General features: G+C 41.6%; 2 protein-coding genes across 2 annotated transcripts in view; both read left to right on the top strand.

Annotated features, from left to right (window-relative positions):
* The window catches only part of LOC134330877 (neurexin-2-like), a 149823-nt gene extending 149710 nt beyond the window's left edge, over positions 1-113 (top strand). Inside the window, exon 6 of the mRNA XM_063012148.1 lies at positions 99-113. Within this exon, the coding sequence (XP_062868218.1) occupies positions 99-113 (15 nt within the window). The remainder of the gene's footprint in view (positions 1-98) is intronic.
* Positions 1-19081, top strand: part of LOC134330290 (neurexin-2-like) — a 395050-nt gene that overhangs the window by 1292 nt on the left and 374677 nt on the right. The window contains exon 2 of the mRNA XM_063011349.1: positions 17137-17298. Coding sequence (XP_062867419.1) covers positions 17197-17298 — 102 coding nt within the window. The 5' untranslated portion in view covers positions 17137-17196. The remainder of the gene's footprint in view (positions 1-17136; positions 17299-19081) is intronic.

Here is a 19081-nt window from a genome sequence, read left to right as displayed (position 1 = left end):
CTCTTTTAATCTGAACAAACCTGTGATTATTATAATGATTAATTAAATTATAGGTAATTATAGGTAATATTAACATCTTATTTTCTTAACGTGCACAGTGGCTCAGTGGGTAGCACTGTCGCCTCACAGCAAGAAGGTCAAGGATTCAATCTTCAGGCGGGGTATTCAGGTCTTTTCTGTGCTGTTTGCATGTTCTCCCTGTGTCTGCGTGGGTTTTCTCTGGAAGCTCCGGTTTCCTCCTACAGTCCAAAAACATGCAGTCAGGTTAATTGGAGACACTGAATTGCACTATAGGTGAATGTCTGTGTGTGTCTGCCCTGCGATGGACTGACCCCCCGTCCAGGGTGTTACTAATTGGATTAATTGGACTAATTAGCGACCATAACTGGATAAGCGGTTAAGAAAGTAAGTGAGTGAGAAACATTTCATTTTCTTGACACTTACTGGTGGCTAAGTGGGTAGCACTGTCGCCTCACAGCAAGAAGGTCCAGGGTTCGATCCCCAGGTGGGGCAGGCCAGGTCTTTTCTGTGTGGAGTTTGCATGTTCTCCCCGTGTCTGCGTGGGTTTCCTCCGGGAGCTCTGGTTTCAAAACACTGAATTGCCCTGTAGGTGAGTAGGTGTGTGTGTGTGTGTGTGTGTCTGCCCTGCGATGGACTGGTGCCCCATCCAGGGTGTTACTGTGTGCCTTGCGGCCATTGAAAAGCTGGGATAGGCTCCATCGCCGCAGCCCACCCTAATTGGATAAGCAGTTAAGAAAGTGAGTGAGTGAGAACACTTATTATTTAATATTTAGTTCATTTCTTGTGATTTGTTACTGTGTGATTACTCTAATGAGTCTTTTTTACAGTTTTAAATAGTTTTATTGTGTTTATGGTGTAAAACAGCAGTCATGCCGTCTTGCTTCAAGCTACTAAGCTTCGGCTGCATTCCAATGCATTCCTGCTGACTAATGTACTTATCAGTGTGTGATCATAATAACAACATCATTTATAATGTATAAATGGCTCATAATAAACGCTAATTGGTGCCCTGCTTACTTGCTAAATGGTGTTCGGCTCACCAATACGAACTGAATCTTTTTGACTCCCAATTGACTCTCTGTTTTGTGGCATGGCTGAGGTTTACCACACTCATCCAAACTTAAGGTGATGCCTGCATGGGACATGGATGCTGTGGCTGATAACATACTTCACTGTCCGGAAAGTGAGCTCAAGTCACGTAATTGTAGGAGTCACGCTGCATTAAGAGCAGTTTTGGTGGTTTGATTTCTGGACTGGGCTCACAAATTCAAAAGGTGCATAGTGTTACAGGAACCTAGCCATTGGGGGGACACATACCAGTGCCAGTCCCAAGCCCAGATAAATAAAAGCATAAAAAAACGTGTCCGGTTTCTTCTGAATCACTGTCCACAGTGTTGTAACACACCCTGTATTGGATGCCTGTTCATCACAGGAGCTCGGCTGGTGGTGGTGTGTTAGTGTGTGTTGTGCTGTTATGATTGGATCAGACACAGCAGTTTTGCTGGAGTTTTTAAATACCATGTCCACTCACTGTCCAGTCTATTAGACACTCCTATCTAGTTGGTCCACCTTGTAGATGTAAAGTCAGAGACGATCGCTCATCTATTGCTGCTGTTTGAGTTGGTCATCTATTTGACCTTCATCAGTGGTCACAGGACGCTGCCCACGGGGCACTGTTGGCTAGATATTTTTGGTTGGTGGACTATTCTCAGTCCAGCAGTGACAGTGAGGTGTTTTAAAACTCCATCAGCACTGCTGTGTCTTATCCACTCATACCAGCACAACACACACTAACACACCACCATCATGTCAGTGTCACTGCAGTGCTGAGAATGACCCACCACCCAAATAATACCTGCTCTGTAGTGGTCCTGGGAGAGTCCTGACCATTGAAGAACAGGGTGAAAGGGGGCTAACAAAGCATGCAGAAAAACAGATGGACTACAGTCAGTAATTGTAGAACTACAATGTGCTTCTATATGGTAAGTGGAGCTGATAAAATGGACAGTGAGTGTAGAAACCAGGAGGTGGTTTTAATGTTATGGCTGATCTGTGTATACTCTCATTATAACAAAATCACATATACCATGAGAGAGGATTTGGGTATATCGTTCACCCCTAGTGTACATCTGCTGGGCGGACACATATCATTGCACTCTTAGTGCCGGTCCCAGGAGCATAAAACAAACAAACACACAGACAAATGATTCGCTGTGTCTACTCCTTACAGGAGTGGCCGAAATAAATCCTTCATACTCCATTGTCTGAAACAGCAAATACAAATGTAAGCTCATTGAAATGTGCTAAAAATAGGACTAAATCTGCTGACTTAAGGTGGCAACAGTATAGGAAGGGCATTTTTTCACTCTCTTCTAGGCTGACTGTGCCCTTGGGCACAAAAGCAGCGTTGACAGAATAGGAACTTGTGGAAAGCCTTTACAGAAAATACAAGGGGCGTGGCACTCTGATTTAAACACAAGGTCCTGGAATGACATCCTTATGTTTAGGTGTCCACATACTTTCGGTGGAAAAGCATAGCTGTTCACAGAGCTATAGAACCTTCCAGACTCTCATGTCTGGACTGTGTGTGAGCTGGACTGTGTGAGGTCCTTGCTTAATTGGAATCAGATGGCCTCGCAGGTGCTGCACTGCTGCAAGCCTCCAGATTTTTGGATTGTGTCCACTTAATAGCGCAACCCCTTGGAGGCCGGATGCTGAAGAAGGTAATCGCTAATGCTGACCACACACTTCGGCTAAATGGTTTTATTCATGGAGCTGTGAAAACTTCATTCCAGCTTTATGTTTAGCTAATGTTAATGTTAGCGCTCTGGGCACACGGAGTACCAAACGTGAGCGGCAATGTCAAGGAGACTTCGGTCATCCTGGAGCTGGGCGGTTTGGCGGGATACACCGTCCGGCGGTAGAAAAGCTTTGCTGTTTCCATTATGCTAATGCTAAGAGGATTAGTTGAACTACTGAACTAAACTCACTGTCCATTTTATCAGCACCACTTATCATACAGAAGCACTTTGTAGTTCTACAATCACTGACTGTAGTCCATCTGTTTCTCTGCATGCTTTGTTAGCCCCCTTTCATGCTGTTCTTAAATGGTCAGGACTCTCACAGGACCACTACATAGCAGGTATTATTTGGGTGGTGGATCATTCTCAGCACTGCAGTGACACTGACATGGTGGTGGTGTGTTAGTGTGTGTTGTGCTGGTATGAGTGGATCAGACACAGCAGTGCTGCTGGAGTTTTTAAATTTCGTGTCCACTCACTGTCCACTCTATTAGACACTCCTACCTAGTTGGTCCACCTTGTAGATGTAAAGTCAGAGACGATCGCTGATCTGTTGCTGCTGTTTGAGTTCATCAGTGGTCACAGGACGCTGCCCACACCTGTAACACACCCTGTATTGGACACCAGTTTATTACAGGACCTCTGCCATCACCCTTTCCCCCTCAGACATAGCCGATCATGTCTATATGTAGATGCCTATATGGTTGATAGCATCATTGATGATCTACCCAAAGAAGATGAAGGTCCCTGTTGAGTCTGGTTCCTCTCAGGGTTTCTTCCTTGCTACTGTCGTCCTCGGCTTGCTCAACAGGGAGTTTTTGGTCTGTCGGTTCTGGATGGTGTAAAGTTGCTTTGAGACAATGTCTATTGTAAAAAGCGCTATAAATAAATGATAAATAAATTTGACTTGACTTTAAACCCTGGATTTAAACCCTGGATATATACGGGGTTCTTCAAAAAGTTTCAGCACTTTTTAAACTCTATTAAGAATTTCAAAAACAAATAACATCACCTTTCTACATCATCACCTTCCGTTGCATTTTTTCCAGCATCGTACCAACTTTTTAATGCCATCAGCAAAAAATGTTTTTGGTTATGCACGTAGCCACGGATGCACCACTGCTTTGACATCATCATCACATGATAATTTTCTTCCCCTTGAAGCTTCTTTGAGTGTCAAAAAAGATGAAAATCAGATAGTGCAAAATCCGGACTATAAGCGTCTCTCAGTCTCTCAGACATGACTGATTACTACTCCTCCCGCCCTCACTGTTTCCAGCCAAAACATAAAAGTGCGGAAACTTTTAGAAGATCCCTCAGACTATCAGTATTTACATTTACATTTTCACTATTTAGCAGATGCCTTTATCCAAAGCGACTTACATTACAGTTACAATTGAGCAATTTAGGGTTAAGGGCCTTGCTCAAGGGCCCATCAGCAGTAACCTGACAGAGGTGGGGCTTGAACCAGCGACCTCCAGTACCCTAACCACTAGGCTACAGCTTGCCCCTGTCATTGCCCCCTATTATTATAATATAAAATCATGTATACATGTATATGGTGAGAGAGGATTTGGGGTATATCATCCACCCCTGGTGTACACCTGCTTGTGTTTGTGTTTGAATCCCTGCTAAAAGTGGGCGCACGTGATCGAGTGCCATCATCCACGTTCAGTCTGAGCCTGTTTTGTTTCTGTGATTGCAGAAGAATAATCCTGTAAATGTGCTCCAATTATGCTTGCAAACATAGCCATTTGCATTCAGGCTCTCAGACTAGATTTGGGGGGGATTTGGGGAGGGGGTATTCATTTAACCTAACCTAGAAAAAGAAAGCGCTTCAATATCAAGCTCGCTGAAGGTTTTTTTTTTCAGGACGACGTTAATTTTGCCAGCAGTGTTCGGGTGATTGAATGTTTTTATACCGATCATTATTACTCATTGACTACATGATGGAGCGCAGCCCTGAACAGTCTGTCATCCGCCTGCGCTGATTATCCTGCTATCTGATTGTTGTAACCTTTAGCGCGACGGAGTTGGAGTATTGTACGCATCACGTTATTGGTGGTAGCATTTCGTTTTCTACGCTCTCCAGCTGCCACGTTTACAACATTCGCCTGACCTGAACGTGTTAGCCTGACATTTCTGCCTCTAAGAGTGTTGATCGTTTACTGTTTTACTCATTTACCAGAAGCAGCTGTGGAACGATTTCACTTTGTTGACATTTCTTTAAGAAGCCGTAGCTGCTCGTGCCGTCTTCTTCCTCTTAACCCTTGTGCCCTCACCATTTCACTGTAAATATTTGAGTTACCTCGCTCACGTATTCCTATTAAACCCAGAGCCTCTGAGTGCTGGATGTGGTTGATATTTTATGCTAATCTGCTAAATACTAAGGTTAATCTTTTATGTAAATAAAAATCATGCTTTCCATGCACACTGTCTACTAGAAAAAGAGTTTAGTAAATGACCTTAATTTTAATACGGTACGACTGATATGAATTATCCTTCCGTGACCGTAATTCTCATTTTGTCGAGAATTAAACTGGCATCAGGAGTTTTACTGACATCAGAGATGTTCACAAGTCACAAAATACGAGTCTGAGTCAAGTGAAGAGTCTTTAGGCTAGAGTCCGAGTCAAGTCACAAGTCTTTAGGCTAGAGTCCGAGTAAAGTCACGAGTATTTAGGCTAGAGTCTAAGTCAAGTCACGAGTCTTTAGGCTAGAGTCCGAGTCAAGTCACGAGTCTTCAGGCTAGAGTCCACGTCAAGTCACGAGTCTTTAGACTAGAGTCCGAGTCAAGTCACGAGTCTTTAGGCTAGAGTCCGAGTCAAGTCACAAGTCTTTAGGCTAGAGTCCGAGTCAAGTCACAAGTCTTTAGGCTAGAGTCCGAGTCAAGTCACAAGTCTTCAGGCTAGAGTCCGAGTCAAGTCACGAGTCTTTAGGCTAGAGTCCGAGTCAAGTCACGAGTCTTTAGGCTAGAGTCCGAGTCAAGTCACGAGTCTTTAGGCTAGATTCCGAGTCAAGTCACGAGTCTTCAGGCTAGAGTCCACGTCAAGTCACGAGTCTTTAGGCTAGAGTCCGAGTCAAGTCACGAGTCTTCAGGCTAGAGTCCACATCAAGTCACAAGTCTTTAGGCTAGAGTCTGAGTCAAGTCACGAGTCTTCAGGCTAGAGTCCACGTCAAGTCACGAGTCTTTAGGCTAGAGTCCGAGTCAAGTCACGAGTCTTCAGGCTAGAGTCCACATCAAGTCACGAGTCGCTAGGCTAGAGTCCGAGTAAAGTCACGAGTCTTCAGGCTAGAGTCCGAGTCAAGTCACGAGTCTTCAGGCTAGAGTCCACATCAAGTCACAAGTCTTTAGGCTAGAGTCCGAGTCAAGTCACGAGTCTTCAGGCTAGAGTCCGAGTCAAGTCACGAGTCTTTAGGCTAGAGTCCGAGTCAAGTCACGAGTCTTTAGGCTAGAGTCCACATCAAGTCACGAGTCTTTAGGCTAGAGTCCGAGTCAAGTCACGAGTCTTCAGGCTAGAGTCCGAGTCAAGTCACGAGTCTTTAGGCTAGAGTCCGAGTCAAGTCACGAGTCTTCAGGCTAGAGTCCACATCAAGTCACAAGTCTTTAGGCTAGAGTCCGAGTCAAGTCACGAGTCTTCAGGCTAGAGTCCGAGTCAAGTCACGAGTCTTTAGGCTAGAGTCCGAGTCAAGTCACGAGTCTTTAGGCTAGAGTCCACATCAAGTCACGAGTCTTTAGGCTAGAGTCCACATCAAGTCACGAGTCGCTAGGCTAGAGTCCGAGTAAAGTCACGAGTCTTCAGGCTAGAGTCCGAGTCAAGTCACGAGTCTTCAGGCTAGAGTCCACATCAAGTCACAAGTCTTTAGGCTAGAGTCCGAGTAAAGTCACGAGTATTTAGGCTAGAGTCTAAGTCAAGTCACGAGTCTTTAGGCTAGAGTCCGAGTCAAGTCACGAGTCTTCAGGCTAGAGTCCACGTCAAGTCACGAGTCTTTAGGCTAGAGTCCGAGTCAAGTCACGAGTCTTTAGGCTAGAGTCCGAGTCAAGTCACAAGTCTTTAGGCTAGAGTCCGAGTCAAGTCACAAGTCTTCAGGCTAGAGTCCGAGTCAAGTCACGAGTCTTTAGGCTAGAGTCCGAGTCAAGTCACGAGTCTTTAGGCTAGAGTCCGAGTCAAGTCACGAGTCTTTAGGCTAGATTCCGAGTCAAGTCACGAGTCTTCAGGCTAGAGTCCACGTCAAGTCACGAGTCTTTAGGCTAGAGTCCGAGTCAAGTCACGAGTCTTCAGGCTAGAGTCCACATCAAGTCACAAGTCTTTAGGCTAGAGTCTGAGTCAAGTCACGAGTCTTCAGGCTAGAGTCCACGTCAAGTCACGAGTCTTTAGGCTAGAGTCCGAGTCAAGTCACGAGTCTTCAGGCTAGAGTCCACATCAAGTCACGAGTCGCTAGGCTAGAGTCCGAGTAAAGTCACGAGTCTTCAGGCTAGAGTCCCAGTCAAGTCACGAGTCTTCAGGCTAGAGTCCACATCAAGTCACAAGTCTTTAGGCTAGAGTCCGAGTCAAGTCACGAGTCTTCAGGCTAGAGTCCGAGTCAAGTCACGAGTCTTTAGGCTAGAGTCCGAGTCAAGTCACGAGTCTTTAGGCTAGAGTCCACATCAAGTCACGAGTCTTTAGGCTAGAGTCCGAGTCAAGTCACGAGTCTTCAGGCTAGAGTCCGAGTCAAGTCACGAGTCTTTAGGCTAGAGTCCGAGTCAAGTCACGAGTCTTCAGGCTAGAGTCCACATCAAGTCACAAGTCTTTAGGCTAGAGTCCGAGTCAAGTCACGAGTCTTCAGGCTAGAGTCCGAGTCAAGTCACGAGTCTTTAGGCTAGAGTCCGAGTCAAGTCACGAGTCTTTAGGCTAGAGTCCACATCAAGTCACGAGTCTTTAGGCTAGAGTCCGAGTCAAGTCACGAGTCTTCAGGCTAGAGTCCGAGTCAAGTCACGAGTCTTTAGGCTAGAGTCCAAGTCAAGTCACAAGTCTTTAGGCTAGAGTCCACATCAAGTCACAAGTCTTTAGGCTAGAGTCCAGATTAAGTCACAAGTCTTCAGGCTAGAGCCCGAGTCAAGTCACGAGTCTTTAAGCTAGAGTTCGAGTCAAGTCACGAGTCTTTAGTCTAGAGTCTGAGTCGAGTTACGAGTCTTTAGGCTAGAGTCCAAGTCGTCACGAGTCTTTAGGCTAGAGTCCACGTCAAGTCACGAGTCAATATAATATACACAAAACATATATTGGAAATGTAGCATAGAAATAAACAAATAATATGTTCAGATAAAAACAACAACAACAGATTAGCGACTTTATTTTGCTGTTTTACTTCGTGCCTTTACTTTCCTAGGTACCAGTTAAAAGCTTAAACTGACGTTTTGTTTTCATTGCAAATTACGGCCAAAATCCAAAACACAGCAAAAAATCCATAACCACTGCTTACCTTAGCTTATGTTCTTCCAGATGCTATTAGATTTACAAGCACATGTCCCATTAGGAATATAATCCGTTATTTTGTAAATGTGCTTCTGCTGTGTTTCCAGTTGGTAAAAATACCACCAGTTATGCAAACCCAGATATGTGCATCATTTTTTTTTTTTTTTTCTTTAGTCAGTTCTTGAAGTTAAACTGTAAGCATTATCGATGGGCATGTGATTATCAGAACTGGACCATGGAGCGATGGACGAAGATGGCGTGTTCTGAAGCATCACTTTTTCTTTTACATCATGCATACAGCTGGGTGCATCTGTGTACCTGAATACCTGAAAAAAATGCATCACCAGGATCCTGATGTTATAGGGAGGTTACTTTGACACGTACCACCCAGCTATACCTTCTATCAGACCAAGTCTGTCAGGCATGGCATTGTTACTCCATAACGGTATTGGCGTCTTTCAGCAGGACAATGCACCCTGCCAGAACGGGATTGAGGAGCATGACAAAAAGTCTAAGATGACGATTTGGTCTTCATATTCCCCAAATCTCAATCCAATCTAGCATGAGTGCGCGGCACAAGGGGACCTGGACGATATTAGGAAGGTGGGTTTATTGTTATAGCTGATCAGTGTGCAGGACTTTTGTACATACTGATATCCTCTCTAACCAAATATATCACTTGGGCCCTAATTTTCTCTTCCTCACTACCAATATTTTATCTACTGGTGAGCAGAGAAACACTTTATTGGTTTTACGGAAGAAGTGGAGCCAAATAGTCGTTATCTTTTGGTCTGTTTTATTAAAATCGCTGAATCATTGGTATGTAATTTGCTATTCTTTTATTTGAGCATGCAAGGCTTGGACTGTCAACAAACTGCACTATATAGATATTACATTTCACTTGTCTAGTTTGCTTTGGGTTTTTCTTTATTTTCACTGTTCAAAAATCCAAACAAACCAACTAACAAACTTGTTCTATTCCCAGCTGTGACTGTTTATCAAATACTGTTTCTAATTTTCACCTCTTTGGTCCATTGGCTACAAATTACCAGTCCAAAAACATATCTTTTATATATTTTTGTTTCAAACATAATATGTTTCAAATGAAATGGTGTAAAAATACTCAAAACAACATTAAAGCAAGTCCAATCAGCCCCTCACATGCTAGCTGGGGGAATGATTATCAGCTAACCATTCCCTTGTCTTTTCCTTTACCCCAGCACCTTCTTACCTCTTGTTCTACTGACCCAATTATCAAGTTGGTTTCAGTAAAACACATTAATAACATGTATATAATGTCAATGATATTCAAAGTTGTGGCAACAATCTCCAGAGAAGAAGAACTGTCTCAATTCTTATATACAAGGTGAAGGTGCCTTCATTCTGAGTGATGTTCTGGCTGAATGAGGAGGGAGCATCCAATATTTCATCAGCAGTAAAGGCAATCCCAGCATTCAGTTTTTTTCAAATGTGATTAAATTCTCATTGATTTTTAATTTTGAAGCAAATGAAGCAAATTCGGGCTCGTCAGTGACAGTTTAACCGTTTTTGGTACACAGTGGGAGATGTTAGCATGCTAACGGGTTGTGTCGCCTCAGCCCATTGGTTTGAATGGCCTGAGGCTGACTGTGTTAGCTTAGTAAACAAAAACTGCGTTGACGTAAGTAGTGCGTCTAAATAATCTGCCCTATGAGTTTGACGTCTTATGAGAATCCTCTCTACTTAGGCAGTTGCCTAGGTAGGCAGTAGGCAGCAAGGCAGCTCACTGGGTTTTTGGACAGACCCAAGGTTTGTGGAGGTTGGTTAGGAGAAAACCCAGTGTCCTGCACAGATCCATGATCTTAAGCTTGCTGAACACATTTGGGAAGAACAGAGGCGTTGATTGTGATACAGGTCTTGCCTGACCTCACAAATGCTCTTTCTTAGCAGAATGGGCACAAATTCCCACAGCAAAACTCCAGAATCTCTACTCCAAAAAGACTTCTTTGAGGCTGCTCAGGTGGCGCAGCATTCTAACACGCTTAATTAAAAGGGGTGTCCCAGTACTTTTGTCCATATAGTGTATCTGTGAAATATAGATGATCTATCGTGTCTTTCTTGAGGAACATCAGTCCCCAGCCATCCAAATGCGCTTTTGACAGAATGGGCACAAATTCCCACAGGCATACTTCAAAGTCTTGTGAGCAGCCTGTTTAAAAGAGTGGCTGTTGTTTTAGCTGAAAAGATCACACAGAGGTCACTCTATTTTAATACCATTTATCTATGAATTTAAAGGTCCAACATGCTCATGGTCAGGTGTCTAAATACTTTTGACCACATAGTGAACCCTGAAAATAGTGGACCTTTATATCTGCATGATGAATGTACGGCCTCAAGTTTACACTGTATACCAGGTTAAACCCCTGTAACAATCAGAATATTAATAAAGGCGTACCATAGTGCTTTTCGTCTCTAATGTCACATGGTTTGATGGATTGAGGTCATAATGATGAATCAGAGGGAGGTAAATTATGAGAAATTACATCAAAGTAAAGACAGTCTGTTCACCAAAGGTTATGATATACCCAAAGTATTCATATTTCGGTTGAAATTAGCTCTAAAAGCCATGCCTGCATTTATCTGAATAAGCACAGAAGCGTGTAAGGTACATAAGCATTTAGTTTCTAGTTCCCAACCCCCCTCCCAGCTGGTGGAAGCACCTCCGTTGTTTTATTGTTCTCTTTCTGTGGCTCAGCACATCCCTCAGCAGTTTACCTTACTGCCTTTATTTATTGCTTGCTTTTTCATTTATTGTTTTGGTTTTTTTTTATGCTTTTGCTATGGATCCGTTCATGTGATGTGGCATTTTCAAGATTTAGATAGAACTGGGCAGTTGACCAAATAAGCCATTTGTATTGTATGGTTAGGGGTAGAGGCAGGATAGTTTTATGTGCATATAGGGATGGTTGATATGTTAATGTACTGTACAGTGCTAAATAAAAGGTCACACTGCCAACATGCAGCAATAAGTGCAACTAAACATTCTGTAAATAGATATCGTATAGATACAAATACAGTGTATCACAAAAGTGAGTACACCCCTCACATTTCTGCAGATATTTAAGTATATCTTTTCATGGGACAACACTGACAAAATGACACTTTGACACAATGAAAAGTAGTCTGTGTGCAGCTTATATAACAGTGTAAATTTATTCTTCCCTCAAAATAACTCAAAATACAGCCATTAATGTCTAAACCACCGGCAACAAAAGTGAGTACACCCCTAAGAGACTACACCCCTAAATGTCCAAATTGAGCACTGCTTGTCATTTTCCCTCCAAAATGTCATGTGATTTGTTAGTGTTACTAGGTCTCAGGTGTGCATAGGGAGCAGGTGTGTTCAATTTAGTAGTACAGCTCTCACACTCTCTCATACTGGTCACTGAAAGTTCCAACATGGCACCTCATGGCAAAGAACTCTCTGAGGATCTTAAAAGACGAATTGTTGCGCTACATGAAGATGGCCAAGGCTACAAGAAGATTGCCAACACCCTGAAACTGAGCTGCAGCACAGTGGCCAAGATCATCCAGCGTTTTAAAAGAGCAGGGTCCACTCAGAACAGACCTCGCGTTGGTCGTCCAAAGAAGCTGAGTGCACGTGCTCAGCGTCACATCCAACTGCTGTCTTTGAAAGATAGGCGCAGGAGTGCTGTCAGCATTGCTGCAGAGATTGAAAAGGTGGGGGGTCAGCCTGTCAGTGCTCAGACCATACGCCGCACACTACATCAAATTGGTCTGCATGGCTGTCACCCCAGAAGGAAGCCTCTTCTGAAGTCTCTACACAAGAAAGCCCACAAACAGTTTGCTGAAGACATGTCAACAAAGGACATGGATTACTGGAACCATGTCCTATGGTCTGATGAGACCAAGATTAATTTGTTTGGTTCAGATGGTCTCAAGCATGTGTGGCGGCAATCAGGTGAGGAGTACAAAGATAAGTGTGTCATGCCTACAGTCAAGCATGGTGGTGGGAATGCCATGGTCTGGGGCTGCATGAGTGCAGCAGGTGTTGGGGAGTGACATTTCATTGAGGGACACATGAACTCCAATATGTACTGTGAAATACTGAAGCAGAGCATGATCCCCTCCCTCCGGAAACTGGGTCGCAGGGCAGTGTTCCAGCATGATAATGACCCCAAACACACCTCTAAGACGACCACTGCTTTATTGAAGAGGCTGAAGGTAAAGGTGATGGACTGGCCAAGCATGTCTCCAGACCTAAACCCAATAGAACATCTTTGGGGCATCCTCAAGCGGAAGGTGGAGGAGCGCAAAGTCTCGAATATCCGCCAGCTCCGTGATGTCGTCATGGAGGAGTGGAAAAGCCTTCCAGTGGCAACCTGTGAAGCTCTGGTAAACGCCATGCCCAGGAGAGTTAAGGCAGTTCTGGGAAATAATGGTGGCCACACAAAATATTGACACTTCAGGAACTTTCACTAAGGGGTGTACTCACTTTTGTTGCCGGTGGTTTAGACAATAATGGCTGTATATTGAGTTATTTTGAGGGAAGAATAAATTTACACTGTTATATAAGCTGCACACAGACTACTTTTCATTGTGTCAAAGTGTCATTTTGTCAGTGTTGTCCCATGAAAAGATATACTTAAATATCTGCAGAAATGTGAGGGGTGTACTCACTTTTGTGATACACTGTACATTAGTTCTCCATGGCTGTGAAAACATCTTAGCCCACTCTTGGGTGGCACAGTGGCTCGATGGGTAGCACTGTCGCCTCACAGAAGAAGCTCCTGGGTTCAATCCCCAGGTGGGGTGGTCTGGGTCCTTTCTGTGTGGAGTTTGCGTGTCTGTGTGGGTTTCCTTCAGGAGCTCCGGTTTCCTCCCACAGTCCAAAGACATGCAAGTGAGGTGAATTGGAGATATGAAATTGTCCATGACTGTGTTTGACATTAAACTTGTGAACTGATGAATCTTATGTAACCAAAGTGTGTAAAGCATTAAAATCCTAATTAATAAATAAATAAATAAGTAGTCCACTCTTTGTTGCAGAAATGCATTAAATAAGACTGTTGAGTTTTTAAGCATGGACTGCATATTTTTGCAGTACAGTATCTTCATTGGGTGAAAATCAGAACTAGGCCGTAAACCCCAAAACCTCCATCCTGCTTATTTCCAGCCAGTCAAGGTATAAACTTACTTTTCTGGGATTTTTTTGGATTATTTAGGATTACTGTCCTGTTGTATAATTTCTTTAAGCCTCAGTCTTAGCTCATGGAAAGATGACCTTCCATTCTTCTCAAGAATATTCTACTGATAAGTGGAATCGATTGCCTGCTTGATAACAGCAAGTGGTCCAGGTCCTGGCACAGCAAAGCAATCTCACACCATCTTACTAACACCATCAACACCAATTTGTTCAACTGTTGGGATTGTTGCAAAACTGCTTTTATCCTTGTTGTCTAATAGAAAATGTTATTCTAAAAGATCAGGAAGATTTTCTAAGTAAGTTGTTGTTTGGCTTTAGAGAGAACATTTTGTTAGACAAGCCACTTCTGGGTGGTTAGGTGAAGATGTAGAGCATTACTTTGACTTGGTCTGTTGAAATCTGTTGGACATTATAGCTTGAGTTATATATTATTTATGAACTTTGCTTTTCATGTTTTGAGGGAATGATTTAATAATTATAAGTTGTTGTTTTTTTTTTTAACATACTTTACCATAAATACATTTTTATTTTTTATTTTCTACCAAAAAAGACTATGGGATTTTAAATCTAAAATGAAAATACCAAGAACTGTTATTATTATTATTATTATTATTATTATTAATATTATTATTATTATTATTATTTATTACCATTATTATTATTACTATTATTGTTACTATTTGTATTATTATTATTATTATTACATTAACATTTTTAGCATTTGGCAGACGCTTTTATCCAAAGTGACTTACAGTACTGTGACAGTATACAGTCTAAGCAATTGAGGATTAAGGGCCTTGCTCAGGGGTCCAACAGTGTCAGCCTGGCAGTGGTGGGGCTTGAACCAGGGACCTTTGGTTTACTAGTCCAGTACCTTAACCACTAGGCCACATCTGTTATTATTATTATTATTATTATTATTATTATTATTATTATTATTATCATATTATCATTATTACTATTATTATTATTATTATTATTGTTATTATTATTATTATTACTATTATTATTATTACTATTATTATTATTATTATTACTATAATTATTTTTTTTATAATTATTACTATTATTATTTTTACTACTATTATTATTATTATTATTTAAAAGTAGGTCTGATTTACAAGTTATAGTCGAACTTATTATTTTTTAAATTTTTAAGTTTTACATTCTCACAGTTAAATATAATAATAATACCTTTAAAGTGGAAAGGATCTGCACTTTATAGCAAAAAGTATGTGGACACCTGACCAATAGCTGGTTAGACATTACATTCCAAAAGCATGAGCAATAACATGACAGTGGATAAGAAGCTCTGGCCTGCAATCAACTCTTCAGTTCATTCTGTGGGGTTGAGGTCAGGGCTCTGTGCAGACCTCTACACTGGTCAATCAAACCATGTTTTAATTCATCTCTTTATTTTATTGAACTGGTTGTACGCGTGTTAGCAATGGATGTGGTCTGAATTGTTCACATTTCCACATATTTTTAGCATTATAATGTGGGTCTCTTAAAACATGAGCTTAGAGAGGTCCATAAAGGCTTATTTTAAATACTAGTTTGATTTTTTTATTGTATTTTTGTTGTGTAAGCTTAATTTCAGAGCTGTTTTAAAAAGCATTTTTGCTTTTTTACTTTTATCTGATGTTTAAAAGGCATTAAAAAAAAAAATTTCATCTGTTTAGCACTTTTGGATTTTTTTTCAAAACATGATAGCACTGCATAAGAAAGGTGTTAAGTTCAGGGACTGTTACTGGTTGTGTAGAGCTGCTGTGAATTTCTGGTTTTATTAAGTTCCTTCTTTTATTTTCACCTTTGCTACATAGAGTTTTCACTTACAGAATTTTATTAGCTTTGTTTTCAAGACCTAGCAAGCCAGATAAATGTGAATCATTTGAGTATTGTCAGCATCTTCTAGTACCTATCTGATACGTTCTCCTGGTCAGAAATGATTCTGTCGAGCGTAACACGAGGTAATTAGTGCAGATATTTGGTGCGGTTGAAACATTTGACGTCTTTACAGAGCATATAGCTGTCAGTTTAAGTTATTTTCACAGATCCAGCCAGCGAATGAGAGTGGAGTGTATTTCTAATAAGGAAGTGGAACAGATGTGTTTATCCTCTCCTTCTGGCTCAGATTCAGACATGTTGGCCTGTTTACAGTTCTAAAATTGTTTTGCCAACTCCCAGTGCTCTGAGCTTTCTGTACCAGCAAATGGTTTGTACATCGCCAGAGTGGTATCGCCCTGAAACGGGTTCATCATATATTACCCATCATGCATTTCTTAGATTTACCATTTTATATACATCGATCAGCCATAACATTAAAACCACCTCCTTGTTTCTACACACATTGTCCATTTTATCAGCTCCACTTACCATATAGAAGTAGTTTGTAGTTCTACAATTACTGACTGTAGTCCATCTGTTTGTCTACATGCTCTGTTAGCCCCCTTTCATGTTGTTCTTCAATGTTCAGGACTCTTCCAGGACCACCACAGAGCAGGTATTTTTTAGGTGGTGGATCATTCTCAGCACTGCAGTGACACTGACATGGTGGTGGTGTGTTAGTGTGTGTTGTGCTGGTATGAGTGGATAAGACACAGCAGCGATGATGGACTTTTTAAACACCTCACTGTCACTGCTGGACTGAGAATAGTCCACAAACCTAAAATATCCAGCCAACAGGGGCCCGTGGGCAGCGTCCTGTGACCACTGATGAAGGTCTAGAAGATGACCAACCTGACTTTACATCTACAAGGTGGACCAACTAGTTAGGAGTGTCTAATAGAGTGGACAGTGAGTGGGAAAACTTCAGCAGCGCTGCTGTGTCTGATCCACTCATACCAGCACAACACACACTAACACACCACCACCATGTCAGTGTCACTGCAGTGCTGAGAATCATCCACCACCCAAATAATACCTGCTCTGTGGTGGTCCTGTGGGGGTCCTGACCATTGAAGAACAGCATGAAAGGGGGCTAATAAAGCATGCAGAGAAACAGATGGACTACAGTCAGTAATTGTAGAACTACAATGTGCTTCTATATGGTAAGTGGAGCTGATAAAATGGACAGTGAGTGTAGAGACAAGGAGGTGGTTTTAATGTTATGGCTGATCGGTATATATGTATGGAGAGTTTGAGATGTCAGCTCTGGTGTGCTAGCGTGTTTTATCGCTGTGCCACCTAAGCGCCCTTACATTTACTTTTAAAGCATTTAGCAGACGCTGTTATCCAACTCAAATTACAATTCTGACTGAATGCAATTCAAGCAATTGAGGGTTAAGGGCCTTGCTAAGGGGCCCAACAGTGGCAACTTTACTCCAATTTTATTCACAGCAGCTGTGGCTAATACATGTATTAGCCATATAGTGCATCTCTTCTTCAGACAAACTGGTAAACACTGACTGGCATAAACACAACTACCAACCTTCATGCAAAATACAGCGATAGTAAATATAAAAAAAGAGCCTTGGTAAAGAAAACAAAGCAGGAAATGAGTTCTGACTCATGAATGTCTAGTCATTTCATTTACCGTGGAGATAAAGAAAAGTAGATTTGTCTGGAACTCATTTAAAATGCTTCTTCCTCTCTGACTGTCCATTTTCTCTTTATTTCCTCTCTCTCTCTCTCTCTGACCTTCACTCACACTTAGGTCACCATATCAGTGGATGGCTTGTTGACGACCACAGGCTACACCCAGGAGGACTACACCATGCTGGGTTCTGATGACTTCTTCTATGTGGGAGGCAGTCCAAACACGGCCGACCTGCCCGGCTCTCCGGTCAGCAACAACTTCATGGGCTGCCTCAAAGATGTGAGTACCGCGGCGACCAGTGAAGGTCAGTAACGCGTTACTTAGTAACGCGTTACTCTAATCTGACCGCATTTTTCCGTAACGAGTAATCTAACGCGTTACTATTTCCAATCCAGTAATCAGATTAAAGTTACTTATCCAAGTCCAATCAGATTACTTTTTCAAGGTAACTATGCCATCACTGGCGGCGACATCACAGTCTCGAAGGTGGTGATAATGCCATAAGGTTAGGAATGCACATGGCCAATGAACAATGAGCTTAAGACTGTCAAGTAAGTTAAGTTCTGTCAGTAAATAACTACACTACCCATAATTCCAAAGCAAAATATACCAATCAGAGACAGTATTGTACCAATTATATATGAACTGGAAAGTAAGGAGGGGTTCATATACAGTATAACTGCTATTTCAATAGGTGCAATACTGTCTCTGATACAGGTGGCCAGATACAGACAATAATGGACACTATATGGACCGAAGTATAAGAACACCCCTTCTAATTTATAAATGTGATAAATCAATAATACATCTTTGCAGCAACATATTAGGTAAGGCCCTTTCCTGTTCCAGCATGACTGGGCCCCTGTGCACAAAGCAAGACAAAGCAAGACATGAAAAAAAAAAAATCTCGGTTTAAAGAAACTCCAGTGGACCGTTACCGGGCCGCACAGAAAGAATAAATAATTAGAGATCGCTACAAGAGCAATTAAATTTCCAAAACTCTTTGGATGTTATTGTCTCCAATCACCACTAGGTGGGAGCAGTGTCTCATTGCAGCAAAAAAAACTCAGGATTCACACTGATTTTCCATTCTATAGTTATTTTATTTTAAATCCTCCCACCCTCGCCGTTCGTGAAATTATATCTTATATGAAACCAGTCCATGGTGCTTAAAAGGTAGGGGACCTCTGGTGTATCATACAACAGATAGTTTTATTGCACAGTCTGATTAGTTAAAACACAATTTAACTGTGCTGTAATATCTAATAAGAGTGCAGTTTTTTTACCTTACCTGTATCACTCCACTGACCCCTCGTTGCTAAGTAATGGTAACGGTTCTCTCATCTTTAAATAATGGATGATACAGATGATTTTGTAGTGTGTAGTTTAGTTTGACTCTGAAGAAATTAGCAGTCAATTCTGGACTTATCTCTGTCTTTAATCCAACATCTAACATAAACAAAATGATGATGGATATTCAGCAGTTTTTAATACCAACAATCATCATACATTATATACAGCACATGTGTCAAACTCAAGGCCCGTGGCCTACCAGGTAATTTTATGTGGCCCGCGAGAGCCTGAAAAGCATATGATTATCTTAAAATATATTGTAAAATTGTACATAAACTACATCTCCTACAATGAATGTCAATTTTGTGACTCGTGAAGTGACCGCATCTCGCATCAGCGTCTAACTAAGGCGGGTTTCAATCGACTGATGTTGAGGAATATCTACAAATAATCCCAAAATGCCCAAGAAGAGAGAATTGATGCAGAAGAAAGGTAATTTAATGAAAGATTGAAAAGCGAATGCAAGTTTGTGCTTCAAGAAGGAAAAACGGTACGTCTTTTGTGTTATGAGGCCGTGTCTGTGGTAAAGGAGTACAATATAGATATAGAAATACAAGATAAACATGGAACTAAGTGTGCTAAATTTAGCCTTTAAGAAAAACAACTCTTGTGTTATGAGGCTGTGTCTGTGGTAAAGGAGTACAATATATAATACGGAATTAGCCTCTAAGAAAAACAGCAAATTGTCCAAGAATAAGTATACTGATTG

This window comes from Trichomycterus rosablanca, chromosome 16 (genome assembly GCF_030014385.1).
Source record: "Trichomycterus rosablanca isolate fTriRos1 chromosome 16, fTriRos1.hap1, whole genome shotgun sequence".
In the NCBI taxonomy this organism is placed as follows: Eukaryota; Metazoa; Chordata; class Actinopteri; order Siluriformes; family Trichomycteridae; genus Trichomycterus; species Trichomycterus rosablanca.
Note: the sequence above shows the minus strand (reverse complement) of the source record. Positions and strands in the feature narration are given on the sequence as shown.